This window comes from Tiliqua scincoides, chromosome 8, assembly GCF_035046505.1.
Source record: "Tiliqua scincoides isolate rTilSci1 chromosome 8, rTilSci1.hap2, whole genome shotgun sequence".
Classification (NCBI taxonomy): domain Eukaryota; kingdom Metazoa; phylum Chordata; class Lepidosauria; order Squamata; family Scincidae; genus Tiliqua; species Tiliqua scincoides.
The window spans coordinates 31,902,268-31,922,537 of NC_089828.1; the positions used below are offsets into that span (position 1 = coordinate 31,902,268).

A 20,270-nucleotide genomic window follows, 5' to 3' on the forward strand; every position below is an offset into this window, starting at 1 on the left:
TGCGATTGGTGATGGCTGCGCCGCGAATGACGTCACCCGGAGGGTTATGGCGGCCTCAGTGGTCCAAAATTACCCTCACGGAAGCAGCTGTTTTGATGAGGATCCTTTCCGGGTCCCGCCTGAGCAGTGGATAGTTTGGTGGTGAGCGGTGTTTCGCAGTCAGCGTTGAAGGGGCGGCTACGGCAGGCATCGAGGGATATACCACGTAAGGTGTGCAAAGGGGTGGAGGCTTTTATGGTAGCCTCAGACTATCTTAGAGGTAGTGGAAGCCTTAGAGAGGTGGATGCCCGTGATGAAGACAGGGAAGGACAGAGGCTGTGCTCTGCACGTTCTCAGAGGCCCTCTTTTTTTCTGCTGGTCTGTATGTTTCTCTTCCCCCCCTTACCTTAGCTAAGCTGACCCTCCCTAACCTGTGATTGGGAAAGTAGGATAATGCATTTTGCACATGCTCAGGTAATACCTCTTGCACCAGGTATTGCTTTTTCAGTTTTTCCTCTTCCCTGACTTAAGGAAAGAAGTCAGTGATGGAAAGAGATAGGCAAATAAGCATAGCTTGGTCCAGAGGCTCTCTTGTTCCTGGAGTTGCTTTTTTTCTTCTGTAGCAGTGGGGCAGAAGCCTGGTGTTAGGCACTGCACAGTGAGGCCAAGAAGATAACATGATGCACTCTGGATGTGCTCATATGCACTCATTTGCCCATTCGAATGTATGCATTCGTTTGCCCAAATTATGTAGGGGATGGATAGAGGGATGTTCTTTTCCCTCTCACTCAGCACCAGAACCAGGGGACATCCTCTAAGTGTTGGGAGAGTTAGGGCAGACAAAAAGAAAACAGTACTTTATCCTCAACAAGTGGGAAACCCTGGCCTCTGAGCGGCCCGCTTGGAGGCAGGCTGTGCAGCATGGCCTTTCCCAGTTTGAAGAGACACTTTGCCAACAGTCTTAGGCTAAGAGGCAAAGAAGGAAGGCCCATAGCCAGGGAGACAGACCAGGGACAGACTGCACTTGCTCCCGGTGTGGAAGGGATTGTCACTCCCGGATTGGCCTTTTCAGCCACACTAGACGCTGTGCCAGAACCACCTTTCAGAGCGCGATACCATAGTCTTTCGAGACTGAAGGTTGCCAATATACTTTATCCTGAATATGATTAGTCTGTGGAACTCCTTGCCACAGGATGCAGTGATGGCATCTGGCCTGGATGCCCTTAAAAGGGAATTGGACAAATTTCTGGAGGAAAATGACAAGCCATGATGGGTATGTGCAATCTCCTGGTTTTAGAAGTAGGGTACCTCAGAATGCCAGCTGCGAGGGAGGGCAACAGGATGCAGCTCTCTTGTTGTCTTGTGTACTCCCTGAGGCATCTGGTGGGCCACTGAGATACGGGAGGCTGGCCTAGATGGGACTTTGGCCTGATCCAGCGGGGCTGTTATGACATGCCAGGTGCAAGGGAGGATGCCAGGATGCAGGTCTCTTGTTGTGTGCTCCCTGAGGCATCTCTGTGGGCCACTGTGAGATGCAGAAAGTTAGGCTAGAAGGGCTATTGGCCTGATCCAGCAGGGCTCTTCTTATCTTCATTCTCATAGTCTCTACTGTTGCCATGTATGTTTCTTCTCCCTCCTCCATAGTGTTAGAAGCCATGCCATGGATTTTATACTGTGTTGGGGGGGGGGAGGAGAAGGGAGGATTTTCTTTTTGCATGCACCAAGCTATTCTCCTAAACTGATAGTGCTTTGCGTGTTGCCCCTTCCCCATCATCTCACTGCAAAGATAGAGCCCTGACCTTGAAACTGAGTGCTGTCTCTTTGAGAATATCACTTTCATTTTACCCCCAGTCTCCTATCCTAATTTTGGGGCAATCTCTCCAATTTTATAAAAACTATGTATCTATAGAGGGATCAGTATATAAAGAGAAGGGAGAGAGGCCATGTTTCATTTCTTAATAAGAGGTACTGGGGTTCAAATCTCTCTCTGACCTTGAAAGTCTTCATTTCCCTCACTTCTGACTTGAACCCTAAGGGAAGGGGTTTGATTTTGATGTGAAATGTAAAGCCTTCCATTTAGAATATGTAATTTTGGTTTTGTAATGTCCCTGTAAGTAAAGACCTGCATACCTTGCTTATGAAACTTGTAAAATATTGAGGTGAGCAAAAATCAGTTATCTTAATCAATTTAAACTGGATTTACAGTTAAACATTCCTTAAAAGGAGCTTGGCTTAAACAAACTATAAATTTAATACAAATAAGAACACAACAATGCACATAAAAGGCTCTTGAAATTCAGTTCATGAACCTCTGTCAGTTATGTTCGAGTTAAAGTCTGCCTTTCTGCAGAAAAAAAAGGAATTGGGCAAAATGCAAAGGGCAAAAATATGTGACTTTTGAAGTCAAGTATTATACATTTGAGAGATACAAGTCATACATTCAATTCTTTTTGTGCAAAGTATACACATTCAGATTTGTCAGTGAAAAGCATGGATGTAGACTTTCCATATTGCAGAGAAGCATAGTTCCGCTTGGTAACTGCCCAAACTGTTCCTTGCTTCTGGAAAGTTCTGGGTACCATTTGTAAGAGTGTCTACTCAAAAGCAGAACCCCTTGAAGTAGGGAACCTTTACAGTCCTATGCCTGTCTACTCAGAAGTATGTTGCACTGCATTCAGTAGGGTTTATTCCCAGGAAACTGTGGATAGGATTGCAGCCTTAACTCCCAGATAACTGTATTGTTAGTCTTTCCATGAATGTGCTCTTACTGAGGGACTTTGTAAATGGAGAAATCCAATTTGTAAAATTATGGATTTCTGTTTAGTCTCCTGCCTCCAAATGAGTTGAAATCTATAGTGCAAAAGGCATATATGTTGCACCAGAAGGTTTTGGATTATGCCTCTGGGAAGCATAAATACTCCATTGAGTTGTAAACTGGTTTATTTTCATCATTGGAACATCCAATAAGCATGCATGCTTGTTCTGGAAATAAATACATTGGTAAACAGGAAACTTTATTTTAAATCTGTGCATTAAGCCTTTTTTTTTTTTTTTGGAGGGGGGCAGTGATTCAAATCAGTCTGTCCTGCACTAACAAGAACAGAGTTAGTATACAGATTTGCAGAAATGGAATGCCTTTGTTTTTAAGCTTCATAAAGTGGCTAAAATTCTGGGTGTTTCAGTGCCTTATTCTGAGTTGGATGCTGTTTTACATCCTGTACATCTTCTATTTCTAGCAGCTCTCCAGGGTCCTGTAGCTCAGCTTTAAAGGAAGTGCTAGGCATGTGGAAGGTTTAATCTCTGCCATCTGCAGTTTAAAAGGATCTTGATAGTAGGGTAGGAGAGATTTCAACAGTAGCTGCATCTCTGTTCCTGAGACCCTCGATAGCAGCTGCCATTCTAGAGGAGACAATAGTTCGCTTGATGGACAAATAGTCTGAGAGCTGAATGCAGCAGATTGTGTATATATAATAGGTTCACCTTCCTGCATTATTATTTTCAAGGCCGGTGCACCAAAACAGCCTGGGTTTTCACTTGCATAAGCTCAGCTCCTGGGGGGATGGGAATGTGCTGAGCTACACCAAAGGAGGTTTTGGCAGGATACACTCAGAGAGGTTGCTGTTGTAGGAGGACAGTGTCCCAGAAATGTCTCCTCTGAATGTGGCTCAGCATTGATCATGTCTGCAGAAACAGAGAGCTGAACTTTTCTGCAGCCACATCTCAAAAAGGACATAGTGGAAATGGAAAAGGTGCAAAAGAGAGCGACTAAGATTATTACTGGGCTGGGGTACCTTCCTTATGAGGAAAGGCTACGGCGTTTGGGCCTCTTCAGCCTAGAAAAGAGATGCCTGAGGAGGGACATGATTGAGACATACAAAATCATGCAGGGGATGGACAGAGTGGATAGAGAGATGCTCTTTACATTCTCACATAACACTAGAACCAGGGGACATCCAATACAATTGAGTGTTGGGAGGGTTAGGACAGACAAAAGAAAATATTTCTTTACTCAGTGTGTGTGGTTGGTCTGTGGAACTCCTTGCTGCAGGATGTGGTGATGGCACCTGGCCTAGATGCCTTTAAAAGGGGATTGGACAAGTTTCTGGTGGAAAAATCCATTATGGGTTACAAGCCATGATGTGTATGTGCAACCTTCTGATTTTAGAAATGGGCTATGTCAGAATGCCAATGGAAGGGAGGGCACCAGGATGAGGTCTCTTGTTATCTGGTGTGCTCCCTGGGACATTTAGTGGGCCGCTGTGAGATACAGGAAGCTGGACTAGATGGGCCTATGGCCTGATCCAGTGGGGCTGTTCTTATGAGAAGACATAAAATATTCAGAGCACATGAAGCTGATATAAATGGACTTATTTCCACAGTCAGTGACCACCCGAGTAACCACCATGCAGCTCAGGTAATGGGGTGGGGCCAGAGCCTAGTCTACCCCATCTAGGCCAGCATCCCCTTTCCAACAGTGTCTGACCATATGCCCCATAAGAACATAAGAACAGCCCCACTGGATCAGGCCATAGGCCCATCTAGTCCAGCTTCCTGTATCTCACAGCGGCCCACCAAATGCCCCAGGGAGCACACCAGATAACAAGAGACCTCATCCTGGTGCCCTCCCTGCATCTGGCATTCTGACATAACCCATTTCTAAAATCAGGAGGTTGCGCATACACATCATGGCTTGTACCCCATAATGGATTTTTCCTCCAGAAACTTGTCCAATTCCCTTTTAAAGGCGTCTAGGCTAGACGCCAGCACCACATCCTGTGGCAAGGAGTTCCACAGCCCCAGCTGGAAGCTTGTAAAGAGAGCATGAAGACAATGGGCTTCTTCTGTTGTTTGTCCCCAGTAACAGTACTTGGTATTCAGAGGCACACTGCTTCTGAACCTGGAAGTTCCAAATACCCTACACAAGAACTGCCTGCCTGTATCAGACCAAAGTTCCCTCTAGTCAATCATCCCATTGCCCCACAATGTATATTTGTTGTATTTATATAGTGTTGTCAATGTACTTGACACTGTACATACCAATTTTTTTTTAAAAAAAGGTTTTTTTCCCAAGAGACTTACAATCTAGAAATTGACACAAGATGGAAATGGTTAATGGAGAAAATCACATTGACATGTGATTCTTTTAGTTTCATGTTCTTAAGCATAGGGACTGAGGCTACAGTCCTATCCACACTTTCCTGGGAGTAAGCCTCATTGACTATAATGGGACGTTCTTCTGAGTAGACATGCATAGGATTGGGCTCTAAGGTGTTGTGCCAAAAACTTTCTAGAAAAATGCTCCAAAAAAGTCTTACTAGAGAACCAGTGGCCAGCTAGATGCCTCTGGAAAATCACAAGAGGGACTTGAAGGCCCCTTCCCCCACAAACCAATAGAGTTTCTATGAATTTGTCTATGCCAGTGTTTCTCAATGTTTGTCCTTCGCTGTACCATTTCACATGGTCCACCTATTCAAAGTACCACAGGAAGTAACTGGCGATAACACCATTGCCAGATATTTCTGGGTTGGGAGGCCGGATGCGATGTGACAAACACCAGTAAGAGGCTCAGGGTGGACGGGAGGGCTTTTTCTAGTGTGGAAAAACATGATTTGGAGCCCCCTACCACTGTTTGTGTCATGTTCCTGGTCTTGCTGCCAGGCAGCAGGTGTCCAGGGGTCCCATGAGTACCACCAGATAGCACCTCAAGTACCACTGGTGGTACCTGTACACCAGGTTGAGAAACACTGGTCTTTACAACTGGTCATGAAGTCCTTTCTTTTACGTATCCTGAACAGACTGCCCATCAATGTCATTGGGTGACCTCTGAATTCTGGTTTTATAGGAGACAGAAGATAACTTCCATCTCTCTCTACTATGTCATAAGCAATTATATTTGCCTGCATTATGATTGCCTGCATTTAAAAAGAACACGTGTACATAAACCACTTTCCTGTTTACAGGCTGAGAAGCCAGTTGGACATTGGACCAAAATGGCAGCCAAACGGATTACACAGGAGACATTCGATGAAGTGGTGCGGGAGAATATCAGTGAATTTGAGATGGATCCGGAGGAGTCACTTAATGAAGCCATCCAGCAATTTGAGTCTCAAGGTAAGACTTGTTTGCTGAACAAAGATTGTAACCATACAGAGAATATGTGTAGAATGGTGCTCTGTGTTTTTTAAAGTGTGTGTGTGTGTGTGTAAAATAAGGTATAAAAGATAAGTGCTTAAATTAAGATATACTGTATACCAAAATTCAAAATAACAATAAATTTGAGCTCATTCCCTAGTAATAAATTTATGACACATTTTGGCAAAATTATGGCAAAATTTACTGAAATTTTATAAATTCAAGTAACTAGCTAATAAAACAAAATACTACAAATTGTATAAAATACCAATTAAAGCACTATAAATTAAACTTGACTTACTCCCAAAAAAGGGAGGATTCCTCATTCTTTTAAAAATATATATAGACCACGTATTGCCTCTATGAAGGGTTTGTAGCACACACCTCAAGGAAAGAAAGGGGTAAGGAAGAAAAAAGAAGGAACAAAACACCAACTAGGAAACAAAGCAGGGAAAAATGGGGGAGGGGGAGAAGCCTTTTGGGAAGTTTCCTGAAGCTTCCGTATCTTATGATATATGTAAAGTACTGTTTTAAAGCAGCAATTTTCATCCATGCAACAGCCAGGAAATTGAAATACTTTGTGCACACGCCAATGCACTACTCTGTGCTTATTTTCTTAGGAGATTTCTCTCTTTTGGTAAATACAGTATCAGAGGAGGTTGCATGTAACAGGACTTCAGGCTGTGGCTTGATGTGTACTGATATGCAAAGAGCATAAGTAGTGGCAGATTACGAGATCTTTATTCCTAACATAGGGCAAAACTCCATCTGCTACCTTTCTTGCCTAAAGGCTCAATCCTATGCACACTTACCTGGGAGTAAGTCCCATTGAAATAAGTTCCATTCTACTTCTGAGAAGACATGCATAGGGTTGTCCCTCCTTCTCTCTTACTCAGGGCCCAATCCTGTCCAACTTTCCAGTGCCAGTGCAGCTACAATGCAGCCCTGAGGCAAGGGAACAAACATTCCCTTATCTTGTGGAGACCTCCATAACTACCCCCCTACCAGAGGATGCAGCACACACCCCATTGGCACAGCTATATCAGGACTGGAAAGTTGGATAGGATTTGGCCCTCATCCCCCAGTACTTTGCTGCAGAAGTGGGTGCAGACCAACCCCAGCCTTTCCCTGTACTTCTGAGTAGTGCTGCTTCTGAAATGGTTCCTGCCACAGCATTTGCTTGTGGCAGTGCCACGGGGAGACAAGACTCTGTGGGACCCCTTCAAGTGTGGGGCCCAGGGTGGCTGCCACAGTTGCTGTCCCCAAGGCACAGACCTGATTTAGGGGATGGAGTACAGGGAGAAGAGTTTTCATGGAGTTACTGAATCTGGTGCGCATGTGCTCGTCCTGTTCCCAGCATCTGGTATTCACTGGTAGACTGCCTCTGAACATGGTTGCTCTGTACAGCCTTCACAGCTGAAAGCCAGTGGTAGACAATGTTTTTATTTTTCTCACACACACACACACACACAAAAAAACCTAAGAAGATCCTTATTGACTCTCTCTCCAGGTGTAGATCTCAGCAACATAGTTAAGATGGCACCTAATCTTGCATCTGAAAATGGTCATGAGCTGAACCATGCTATATTACAGGTAAGGGAAAGCGCCTATTGCTATATAGGAATGGATTTAATAAATAAGATTTGAGTTTGCTGAGTTTGTACAAAGGTTATCTAGTCTAGCATCTATAGCAGTGACGCAGATACCTCCAGGAAGCCCACAAGCAGGGCAACAAATCAACAGCTCTCCATTGTAGTGTAGCTCACCCCTAACAATTGTGACTTAGTGATAGCCTCTGACTATAGAGGTTCCATTGTGTGATAGCTGTGAGTTACTCCATAGATATGAGCTACGGATAGAAGTAACATAACTGGCTCACTGGATCAGATCGATGATTGTAAGAACATAAGAGCCCTGCTGGATCAGACCAAAGGTCTACCTAGTCCAGCATCCTATTTCCAGGACTAGCCCATCCATGACACGAATGATGTGGATCATGTTGAACAGTGGGAGGCAGGGGGGTGGCAGATTCAGGTGGCAGATTCAGGTGGCAGAACTGAGTCTGCCACCTGCAGCCCACCACAGATAGAGCTGTGCTGATCTACTTACTAAAATGTTAATGGGGCCACATGAGGAAGGGACAAGTGAGTGGGTAGGGAATCTGATCACTGCTGGCTGCACCCAACTGAGCTGTATGGGCAGCAGCGATATGCTTCACTTGCCTTGCTCCTTCCTCACGTGATTCCTCTAAACCTAAACGGGCTGTGTGAAGAAGGGGTAGGGCAAGGAGATAAAGAAGAAGATGCTTACCTCTCTCCTTCCTTGCAGTCCCCTTAAATAAATCAAGAAGTGTGGGGCATGCTGGGAGTTTCCAGCATGACTTGCACTTCCTGTTCTGTCAAAGAGGATTGCGCAGGAAGGAGCGAGGTACATGGCTGTATTTTTGTTCATTAGTTTCTGGATTTTTTGTGGGGAAATGAGAGTGGTGGGTTGGGGCAGCATCAGGAGGTGGATTTGGTTGGGCTGTCCCTGTCTGTTTTTAACAGTGGCCAAACAGATATCTTGAGAAAACCCTTAACATGGCCCAAAAGCAATAATCATACACTTTGTCTTTAGCATGCTGTATAGAGGCTCCATTATCTTGACTAATACATGTTAGTAAACACATCTAAGAATATAAAAACATGGCCTTATCTTCATTTGACCAACAGTCCATCTAACCCAGCATTCTTTTTCCAGCAGAGGTCAGTCGGATCCTTCTGAGCTGCTCGCAAGCAATAATATATGAAGTAAACGTTCTTCCCATGTTATATGTCCCCAGCATTTAGGATGCAGAGATTCTATGCAAATTCCAATTGAAGATTCCCATGGAGATTCCATATAGCTCACCTGCTATAGCTCGCATGCTAATGTCATGCATGTTGGGGCAAAAAATCAAAACTTCACATATATGCTGATGGGTTCTGAACTGTCTGTGACAGATCAGGAGAGAGATCTTGGGGTGGTGGTGGACAGCTCGATGAAAGTGTTGACCAATGTGCAGCGGCAGTAAAGAAGGCCAATTTTATGCTTGGGATCATTAGAAAAGGTATTGAGAACAAAACAGCTAATATTATAATGCCATTATACAAATAGATAGTAAGGCCACACCTGGAGTACTGTGTCCAGTTCTGGTTGCCACATCTCAGAAAGGACATAGTGGAAATGGAAAAGGTGCAAAAGAGAGCGACTAAGATGACTACTGGGTTGGGGCACCTTCCTTATGAGGAAAGGCTACGGCGTTTGGGCCTCTTCAGCCTAGAAAAGAGATGCCTGAGGGGGGACATGATTGAGACATAAAAAATTATGCAGGGGATGGACAGAGTGGATAGAGAGATGCTCTTTACACTCTCACATAACACCAGAACCAGGGGACATCCACTAAAATTGAGTGTTGGGAGAGTAAGAACAGATGAAAGAAAATATTTCTTTACTCAGCGTGTGGTCAGTCTGTGGAACTCCTTGCCGCAGGATGTGGTGATGGCACCTGGCCTAGATGCCTTTAAAAGGGGATTGGACAAGTTTCAGGAGGAAAAATCCATTATGGGTTACAAGCCATGATGTGTATGTGAAACCTCCTGATTTTAGAAATGAGCTATTTCAGAATGCCAATGGAAGGGAGGGCACCAGGATGAGGTCTCTTGTTATCTGGTGTGCTCCCTGGGACATTTAGTGGGCCGCTGTGAGATACAGGAAGGTGGACTAGATGGGCCTATGGTCTGATCCAGTGGGGCTGTTCTTATGTTCTTATGCTTCATAGTTCACCAGAGCCTAAACCCTACTTCTATCTTTAACAAATGACCTCAGAGATATGACTGGAAAACACACCATTCAGGTTTAGATTCAGGTGTAACTACCAACATTCCCCAGTTTGGGCCCCATAGCTTCCTCTGAACATTGAGGTTTGAGTTAACTTTCACAGAGATTAGATTGTAGTTCAGGTTCCTTCCTTTGTCAATCATTTGCCTTGGCTGAGATTTTGAAATTGCATTGCATTATGCAAAATTTAGAAAATACTTCTTAGTGCTGGAGGGCATGCTTTGCCCTGAATATGGTTTCTTGCAGAAATGCCAAACAAAGATATCTAATTGGCCACTATTGAAGATAAGCAGGGACAGCCCAACCAGAACCACCTCCTGATGCTGCCCCCTGACCTGGTGCTCCTGTCTCCCCACAAAAAAACCTGAAACGAATGAACAGAAATGTGACCACTTACTTACTTTGCTCCTTCCTGCACAGCACTCTGATAAATTTGGATATGTTACGCTGCACCGTTTTTTGTTTGTTCCCTCTAGTGTTATTGGAGAAGTAAAATGTCTCAAGTTTCCCTTGTATCCTGCCATTCTTTCTTGATGGAACTCAAGATGATATGCATGAGGTTCCCAGGTAGTCGTGTCTTGGCACTGTCTAGATCCAGTCCTGCTTAGCATCCATGAATTCACTGCATCATTCAAATCATAGCTTTGGAACCACAGTTTCTCCCTGCACTTTGGAATTTTAATTTCCTGTGCTTGCCCCCCCCCCAAGTAGAATCAGTGCATTAGGAATTCCTTCAACTCTCCCCTCCACATTGTTCTTGAATTTAATACAGAACACTGTGTGTGTGCAATTTGTCGCTAGAGTTCAATTCCTTCTGTACATTTGTTTCCCCCCTCCTCATTACTGAGGCACATAGAGGTGTTAATGGAAAAAAAACTGCTACAAAGTTGTTGGGATGCAGTTGTATGTATGCCTGTGTCAAGATCCTTTCTTATATAGAATTGTACTGATGCACAAGAGTAGATATGAACATCAGAAAAACATCACACTAGAATATTGTGGTGTAACCACATGCATAGCCATTGCATAAAGACAGCTTTTTTGGCAGTACTTTATCAATGCACATGTGTACATTGGTCCTCTAAATGGGGGGAAAATGCCAGAGAACTGAAAGCTGCAGTAAACTGCATGCTCTAATTGCAGAATTAATGTTGGAAATTATCCTAGTTAAACTGGAGGAGTGGAATTCAGATTATGATGCAGTAAATTAGAGGAGTGGAACAGGGAAAATTGGCTCATCCCCGTGCTTTTTCCTTCCATAGACATTGGACTTGCTCCAGAAAGCTGTTGTTGACTCTGATTTGTGCGAGGTGGATGAACTTCTAGTGAGTTTTGCCGACCAGTGCAAGCAGGAGCTGGCAATCCGTTACCTAGCGGGGCAAAAAGGCGCGTACCCGGCAGTGTTGGCTGCTTGCCGGCTGGCATCGGAGGACAACTGTTCACTTTTGAAAGCCCTGAATGCCCTGTCTGCACTCATAGATGGCCAGCCCGATCTTCTTGATAACTCTGGACAGGAGCTGCTGCTGCGGGTACTGCGGGAGAGCCGAGACGACGCTGACCTGACTCTTGCGGGGATCCACTGTGTGCGGCATGCTTGCATGAAGCACGAGCAGAACCGGCAGGACCTTGTCAAAGGCGGCATCCTTCCAATACTGGCTGGGGCCATAGTTCAGCATGGTGACCGTGCTGATGTGGTCCGGGAGGCCTGCTCTGGGCTCCGCATCATGACATTTGATGATGACATCCGGGTGCCCTTTGGTCATGCTCATGATCATGCCAAGATGATTGTGGTGGAACATGATGGATTGAAGATCCTGATAGAGGCTGCCAAAGGTAGAATTGCTTTCCCTCCCAAGAGATGGCCAGAGAAGCCACAAAAGTTTCTTACAAGCTGGGCATTAGACTTGGCTGCTTAATATTAAATATTGATTAATCAGAATTATTAAATTAGGATTGTTGCTCAGTTGGGTGGAGGAACTTAATCAAGTGATTTTTTAATAGACTAAATGTGCATATTTTGCATATAACTGAAATGATTCGAAGGAAAAAGCATATTTTATCTGGTTTTAGATGGTATAAGTGTGTGTTTCAGGTTCCAGCTTAGAAGAAGCTTCCCTCCTGTGTGAAGGAAGAATGGCTTTTCGAAGATCAGCAGCTTTTAGGAGAAAATGTTTTAAAAATTCATTATTTAAGGAGTCACCTAATTAATCAGGGATGCTTTTAAAGCTATTTTTAAAGCAACTAATCCTGTTGATTAAAGGTTGCTACCTTATTTTATTCTTAATGAAGGCTGATATTCTCAGGGATTAGGATTCTGCAGCCAATACAACATCCTGTACTTTTTCCTACTGTCCCTCAAATTTGCACTGTATGTGCTGCCCTGTGATTTGTTGGCGATGGTTTCTTACTCTGGTGGCTTCTCTCCTGCCTCAGCCTTCACAGATGACTGCAGTGTTCTGAGTGAAATCTGCGCCACTCTGGCACGCCTGGCTGTCCGAAATGAGTTCTGCCAGGACATTGTGAACCTTGGAGGCTTGAATTTCATGGTGGCTTTGTTAGCCGATTGCATTGACCACCAGGTATATCACTATTTTGCACCCCATGTGATTTTATTGACTTATTTAAAGTATGTTAATGCTTTTCTCTGCAGCAGGTGGCAAGGAAGGAAAATTAAAGCAGAATAATATATTTTAAAAGTAGCTGTGATGGAAAGGTACTAGCACCTACCCTGCATGCAGAACTTCTCAGTTTCAGTCCCCAGCATCTCCTGGCAGGGCTGGGAAAGTCTCTTGCCTTGGAACCCTGGAGAACTGCTGCAATGGGTGTATATCAGGGTTCCTCATATGGTTCCTTGTAGGTGTATTTGCACTTTTGGAGGTTTCTGATGACACCCATCTGCTGCATCCATGGCCATCACCTATCCTCTGCCGTAAAAGCCAAGTTCCACAGTTTTGTATTCTAACAGAGGAAGCAGAGAGAGCTGCAGAGAATGGAAAACAGAGCACCTCCCTCTCACAAGCAGGTGATGAGATGGTAGTGGAGGCAGGCAGATGGTGATGGGGGAGGAAGCAGCAGCAGCAGTACAGGCCACAGAGGATAGCAGGATGGGAGGAGGGTGAGTGGGTGGAAGATGCATGCATGTGAATGGGTATGTACATGTGTGAGATCTCTTCTTTAGCTGGCCTCCCCCCCCCCCATTTTATGGGGGTGCCTGCCACCCCTTCTCAAAACTCTGTGGTGTCCACAGACTCCACAAGGTTGGGAATCCCTGATGTACTGAACAAGACAGACCAAGAATCTGAATCCGTAGAAGGCAACTTACCATCTCTGCCTATAACTGAATGGAAGAAAAAAGTTCTCTCTCAACATATCTTTCAAAATTCTCTAACTTCTTTAAAACTAATGAAATGTTGCCATGCATGTTCTTTGTCTGATATCCTGTGTCTGTCTGATGGTTTCTCTTTGTCAATTGTAGGAGCTGGTGAAGCAGGTTCTAAATGCCATTCGGGCTGTTGCAGGCAATGATGATGTGAAGGATGCCATTGTCAATGTTGGAGGAACTGATCTGATTGTATTGGCTATGAGCCGCCATCTTGGCAGTCCTCAAGTAAGTGAGAGTGGGGATGGTGGTGGTGGTCTTTTGGTCTAGGTCAGAGGTTCTTAAACAGGGGCATCGTGACACCCCAGCCTGAGAAGTTCTGCCTTTGCCCCTTTAAGGGGCAGCGGCAGGGATCAGAATGATGGCGCTGCCAGCAGGGACCCAGGGTTTTACTTATCCTGTTTGCTGTGGCATCCAGGGAGTGTGGTGAACCCTGTGGAGCCCTCTGCAGGGCTCCCTGGACCTCAGAATGTTGAAGAAATGCTATTGCAGCCCACTTCTTTGCGATTGCATTTCTTCAATGTTCTGAGGTGCGGGGAGCCTTGCTCAGGGCTTTGTGAGGCTCCTCGCACCTCCAGATAGCACAGCAGACAGGGTAAGTAAAAACCAAGCCCCTAAGTCCCCACTGGCAGTACCATCTTTCTGATTGCTCCCGCAAACCTTTAGAGCAGCTCAAACTCTACACAAGAGTTTCAAAACTGCTGGTCTCAGTAGACCACGCCTGTCTAAAACATTTTCTCTATTGATGTCCATGCAGTGTTTTTTTTCTCTTCCCTCCTACCCGCCGGGAGGTTCAGAGTATGCTGGTTGTCAGTCTGTAATGTGTTCCACCAGCTCTAGTTGAGTTGAGCTAGAGGAAAGTAACTCTCCTTTTCTAGACTATAGTGATAGCACCACACACTTCTGTAACCTTTGGGCTAAAGCAGGAAGCATTAAGTTTTGTATTTTCCAAGAAATCAAGCTGAAACCTGAGTACAGACCCCCATGTTTTCAATGAACTGAAGGAGAATCAGAATCTAAAATCTTTTGCTTGCCTTGAGTCAGGACAAGCCCTGTCAATACGAAAAGTGGTAACCAGTTAAAAAAAAAAAGCTTCAGGAAATCAAGCACTTGGCTTGCAATGGTATGGTTGTTTTATTTTTCTGTTCTTTTATCTGTTTCGATCGTAAAAATCTTTTAAAAATTAAAAAACAGTTAAAACAAAGCTACTTAACTGGAGATGTATTTTATCACTGTGTTCACTTTAGCAGAGTTTACGTTGCAGGCAAGTGAGTTTGATGATGTTATGCATGAAATTTAGCTAAATTGGTTGAAAGTGTCTGAATGGTAACTGAACTCAAATATTGAATGATTTGACTACCTGATTTTTTCCCCATAGCATTATGTGCCTGTAGTCTGAATTGTTGCCTTGTTCAGGGGAAAAAAATGGATAAACCTTTGGGTCTGATCCAGTTGAAATTTTTGGATTTCAGCTGGGTAAGAGCACAGGGGTCCAATAGCCACTCATCTGAATGCCTGAAATTTTAGAAAAGCAGTCTTCTCTGGGTGTGAAATAGTTGTTGGGGCTGAGGTTTGCTAACTGCTTTCCCTCCCTGCTGCCAGGTGTGCGAGCAGAGTTGTGCGGCATTGTGTATGCTGGCTTTGCGCAAACCAGAAAACTGCAGAGTCATCATGGAAGGTGGTGGGGCCTTGGCAGCGCTACAGGCTATGAAGACACACCCTAGGGAAGCGACTGTACAGGTATTAGGAACCCCCTGGGTTCCCCCCAACCCATTTATGGGTAAGAGAGTCTTCTGGATAGATTGCCAGAGGCCTAATAGCTGCTGTTATTTATTTTTTAGGGAAGGCTCAGGTAGCTTGTTTTGATGGTTAGGTCTGATTTTTGTATATATTTGTTTTCTAACCAATTATCTTCTTTCTCTCCCCCCCCCCCCCCGCGCTCAGAAACAAGCTTGCATGCTCATCCGGAACCTTGTTGCCCGCACCCGCGACTTCTCCCAGCCCATCTTGGAGATGGGTGCCGAGAACTTGATAGTGGAAGCCCGGGCTGCTCATCGAGACTGCGATGATGTTGCTAAAGCAGCCTTGAGGGATCTGGGCTGCAAGGTAGAGTTGCGGGAACTCTGGACAGGCCAGAAGGGAGGCCTAGCCCATTGAAACTCCAGAGCTGACAACATGAGCAGAGTTCTTGGCGGGGGGGGGGGGAGTTGGCATGGAGGAAATGCAGATCAAAATAAACCAGGGCCGAGCTGTTGAAGAGTGAGAGAGTGCCACACATGCTCCTCCAAATTGTGGAAAAATGAGTGAATTGCTAAAGTGATGACAGCTTCAGTGGTCTCCCATATGCTGCTTCTGGCCTCCCTCTTCCCTTCCATTTGTAGGCCGTACTCGCTTCTGGAGGACCTGCAATATCTCAAGCCATCATGTCGCCCTTCCAACCTGAAGTGGAAAGAACCTGCCACTTACGTTGTTGCTAATTCCGCAGAGCTATGTTTTTAAATAATTACTCCAGTACTACAGCGGAAAAGGGAGGGGATTGGTTGGAGTACCCCGTGTTTCACTTCATGGCTGCAAGCTGGTGCCTGCTTTTTTCTGCTGTGTAGCAAGCTCTGTGATGCCACTAGGCCTGTGTTACCATGGTAACTGGTTTTGCTTGCTCTCTCCATACTGTAACTTCTACTGTAAATGCTACCCCAAATTTGCTCTCTGAACGTGCTACCTTATCCCCACTTCTCTCCCTTGACTCTCCCCTCCTGATTTCTTGTGTCATCATGGTTGTGTAAAAACAAAATATGTGTGTGTCTCAGTATCTTTTGTTTTCCAGAATATATTTTTAGTTCCGTTTGCAGCAGTTGCACCTGGGCTGGTGTCTAAGCTTGATTTAAGACTTGAGTCAAGTAGGGATGTAGATAGTTTTCCAGGAACCCAGAAAACTGGCAAAGTTCACCCACCTGGAAAACCTTGGCTTTCATCTTTTATATTTTAAAAAAGCAAGGTTCTAGTCCTTAACGTTTGCCAAGAGAAGCTTGCTGGAAGTTCAGAAACTAGAGAGGAAGCAAACTTCTCAAGTGTGGGAGCTAGAATTTCAGTCCCTTGACTCCTCTGCCCCACTCTTAATGGACAGAATAAGTTTTGCAGAATAAGAGGGATTATGTATATAAATTAGCATAATTTATAGAAGTTGCAGGATTCAACCTAAGAACAGCCCCACTGGATCAGGCCATAGGCCCATCTATCTCACATCGGCCCACCAAATGCCCCAGGGAGCACACCAGATAACAAGAGACTTGCATCCTGGTGCCCTCCCTTGATCTGGCATTCTGACTTACCCATTTCTAAAATCAGGAGGTTGCACATACACATCATGGCTTGTAACCCATAATAGATTTTTCCTCCTGCAACTTGTCCAATCCCCTTTTAAAGGCGTCCAGGCCAGATGCCGTTACCACATCCTGCGGCAAGGAGTTCCACAGACTGACCACATGTTGAGTAAAGAAATATTTTCTTTTGTCTGTCTTAACCCTCCCAACACTCAATTGTAGTGGATGTCCCCTGGTTCTGGTGTTATGTGAGAGTGTAAAGAGCATCTCTCTATCCACTTTATCCTTCCAATGCATAATTTTTTATGTCTCAATCATGTCCCCCCTCAGGCATCTCTTTTCTAGGCTGAAGAGGCCCAAATGCCGTAGCCTTTCCTTCTAAGGAAGGTGCCCCAGCCCCGTAATCATCTTAGTCGCTCTCTTTTGCACCTTTTCCATTTCCATTATGTCCTTTTTGAGATGTGGTGACCAGAATTGGACACAGTACTCCAGGTGTGGCCTTACCATCGATTTGTACAACGGCATTAAAATATTAGCCGTTTTTCTCAATACCTTTTCTAATGATCCCAAGTATAGAATTGGCCTTCTTTACTGCTGCCGCACATTGGGTTGACACTTTCATCGAGCTGTCCACCACCACCCCAAGATCTCTCTCCTGATCTGTCACAGACAGCTCAGAACCCATCAGCCTATATGTGAAGTTTTGATTTTTTGCCCCAATGTGCATGACTTTACACTTACTTACATTGAAATGCATCTGCCATTTTGCTGCCTATTCTGCCAGTTTGGAGGGATCCTTCTGGAGCTCCTCACAATCACTTCTGGTCTTCACTGCTCGGAAAAGTTTGGTGTTGTCTCCAAACTTTGCCACCTCACTGCTCACCCCTGTCTCCAGGTCATTTATGAAGAGGTTGAAAAGCACTGGACCCAGGACAGATCCTTGGGTCACACCGTTTTTCACCTCTCTCCATTGTGAAAATTGCCCATTGACACCCACTCTCTGTTTCCTGGTCTTCAACCAAGTCTCAATCCAGGAGAGGACCTGCCCTCTAATTCCCTGACTGTGGAGTTTTTTTAGTAGCCTGTGGTGAGGGACCGTGTTGAAAGCCTTCTGAAAGTCCAGATATATAATGTCCACGGGTTCTCCCACATCCAAATGCCTGTTGACCTTTTCAAAGAATTTTATATGGTTCGTGAGACAAGACTTACTCTTACAGAAGCCATGCTGATTCTCCCTCAGCAAGGCCTGTTCGTCTATGTGTTTTGAGATTCTATCTTTGATGAGACATTCCACCATCTTACCCGGTATAGATGTTAGGCTGACCCGTCTATAATTTCCCTATAGAATTTAGTTAAGAATTTAGATTGTTTAGTCAAGTAATTCTAAATGTCTTTCAGAAAAGGTAAATGCAGCCTTAACCATAGTCAACTGGCTGGTGCTGCTGGACTTGTGTAAATGCTGGACTTCTGAGTTAATCTTGCCCATAGTTCTCACTGGCTACAGATTCCACTGTGCTTTGCCCATTACAGATGCTGCTGTACCCTTCTCCTTATACCATATGAACAAAAGCTGGCTTAGCATATCCTGGGTCTTAGCTTCCCCATATGTTGTTTAATTGACCTACTTTCAGATTCCAAACACTCAGAGTAAAATTGCTCTGCTTCAGCAAATTCCCTGACCTGGTAGAAGCACCTCGACTCATGTCAAACCAGAAGTGTATGGAAGGAACAGTATCCCAATGACTGAGCACGTGCTTTGCTTATAGATTGTTTCACAGTCACTCTCTGGTATTTCTGGGTAGACCCCTGTCTGGTGCCCTAAGGTAGCAGTTGCCATGCTTACCCTGGTCATGGTGCCCTTAGCATCACAATAATTCTTTTGCAGTGCTCCTACAGTTCCATTGCTGGAACATAGCACACATCTGGACAAGGCCTGCAGCACCCCTGTGAGTTTGCTACAGCATTCAGGGGCATCGCTGTGCACAATTAGGAACTGCTGCCCTAAGGTAAGGGCTGTATGCATCTTGCTGAAGCTAAGCAAGTCTGGGTCTTCAGTCAACCTGGGACTCTTACATACACTATTTTGAGTACCATCATGGAAGAAAGGTGGGATAGAAATGTTTAAATAAATAATTATACAAAGTTGCTTGTTCACTAGTCCACTCATTGTTTTAGATTCAAGTGTCCCTGGGATAATGCCCATCTGGAATGGGTACTTGACTGGTGTCTACCACCACCCACACCTGATAGAAGTCAAGATACTGGCTAGATGCTTCCTTTGGAAAACTGGTGTGTGTGATAAACTGGTTTATCTTCTTACCACCTCTCAGCCCAGGTCACTGAAAAACCCAAATCCTTCTCTAGCTTTGGTGAAGCAATGAGGGCCTCCTTAACCAAGAAGAGGTAGAGTCTACCAACTGAGACCAACTGCCAATGGTTTTTTTTTACTTCCTCTGATCTTTTTTTACTTCCTCTGATCTTTGTGGATGATTCATAGAATGGTGAAACTCTTGCAGGGTGGTGGTGGAATTGGCCCAACTGCTGGCTGATTTTGGTTTCCCCTTTTCTTTAGTGGATCTCAATGCGTGCTCACATGTATAGAATTAAGGAGACTTCTGAAATTCTCTTTGGAATTTACTCCCACGATTTTAGAGTAGTGAATTACCTGGTCTTGTTTCCCAACTGGACCCAGTGCATTAGGAATTTCCCCCATAACTTCATTTTTTTAACTTCCAACTGTGGTACAGAAGGGCATGCAATTAGTTTTTGTGTCTTATTATGCATTGATAAAGGATTGCAAAAAAGACATTGTGATGCAATTGTACATGACTGCGTCAAGGTTCTTTTTGCGTCATTTTGCCAAGGTATTTCCAGTGCATTGATAAAACACTACACGAAAAGAATCCAAGTAATACGTATGTCCTGTTGCCTCAAGACATTTTTCATAGTGTTAATGCACACATGTACATTGATAAGGGAGGGAAGATAAGGCTGGATACTGCAGCAAACTATGCCTGTTCCAATTTGGGCATATAACTTTATAGTCACTTGGAATGCCCTTTGGGGCGATAAAGTGGGGTAGAAATTTAGTAAATAAATATTGGGCAGTAACTTTAGGAATTCTAATTGGATTGCAGGACTGTGACGTACAGCAAACGTCTAAAAGTGAAATGGATAGGGCTGTGCACAGACTTCCTAAGTCTGAGATTTCACTTGTCTTATAGCACCTCATTTTGGAATCTTGGTACAAACCTTAGATCACAGTTCTTTTTGGTCAACGAGGAAAGCGGACGTTTTAATGGAAACAATCAATTTCTGAAAAATACACCATGACCCCTCAAGGCGGATGTGGGTGAATGCGACTGCTGTGCTGCGTGAGCCACTGTCGTAGCCGACTGGCAACTGCCCGCCTGCTTGTTTCTATCCCTCGGCTGGTGCTGGGTTGGGGTTGGCTTGACGGCGGCTTCCCGAATATCTTCCGCACCCAGGAAACGATAGAATGCAGGCTGAGACGGGATGTGATGGGGCGGGGCTCTGGAGTGGTGGAGGTCTCTGTGGTTGAGGGGCAACTGTGGGCAGACAAGTTCCTCCGGGGGGTGTTC

At 44.7% G+C, this 20,270-nt stretch overlaps 1 protein-coding gene across 2 annotated transcripts; it reads left to right on the plus strand.

Moving 5' to 3' along the window:
* The first annotated feature begins 37 nt into the window (after positions 1 to 37).
* On the plus strand, positions 38 to 18,810 carry ARMC6 (armadillo repeat containing 6). Of its 2 annotated transcripts, none has more exons than XM_066636550.1 (8): positions 38 to 210; positions 5,940 to 6,090; positions 7,622 to 7,704; positions 11,232 to 11,802; positions 12,403 to 12,548; positions 13,445 to 13,576; positions 14,951 to 15,088; positions 15,293 to 18,810. In XM_066636550.1, the coding sequence occupies exons 2-8, from the start codon at positions 5,970 to 5,972 to the stop codon at positions 15,503 to 15,505; spliced, it is 1,404 nt and encodes a 467-aa protein (XP_066492647.1). In that variant the 5' UTR covers positions 38 to 210; positions 5,940 to 5,969; the 3' UTR covers positions 15,506 to 18,810. The 2 variants fall into 2 exon arrangements, with proteins under 2 accessions (XP_066492647.1, XP_066492648.1); XM_066636551.1 differs by having other exon boundaries at positions 38 to 205.
* The last annotated feature ends 1,460 nt before the right edge of the window (positions 18,811 to 20,270 follow it).

Coding starts and splice junctions, on each gene's coding strand:
- ARMC6 (XM_066636550.1), top strand. CDS start 5,970: ATGGCAGCCAAACGGATTACACAGGAGACATTCGATGAAGTGGTGCGG. Junction 11,803..12,402: donor CCTGATAGAGGCTGCCAAAG/GTAGAATTGCTT, acceptor CTCCTGCCTCAG/CCTTCACAGATGACTGCAGT. Junction 12,549..13,444: donor CCGATTGCATTGACCACCAG/GTATATCACTAT, acceptor TGTCAATTGTAG/GAGCTGGTGAAGCAGGTTCT.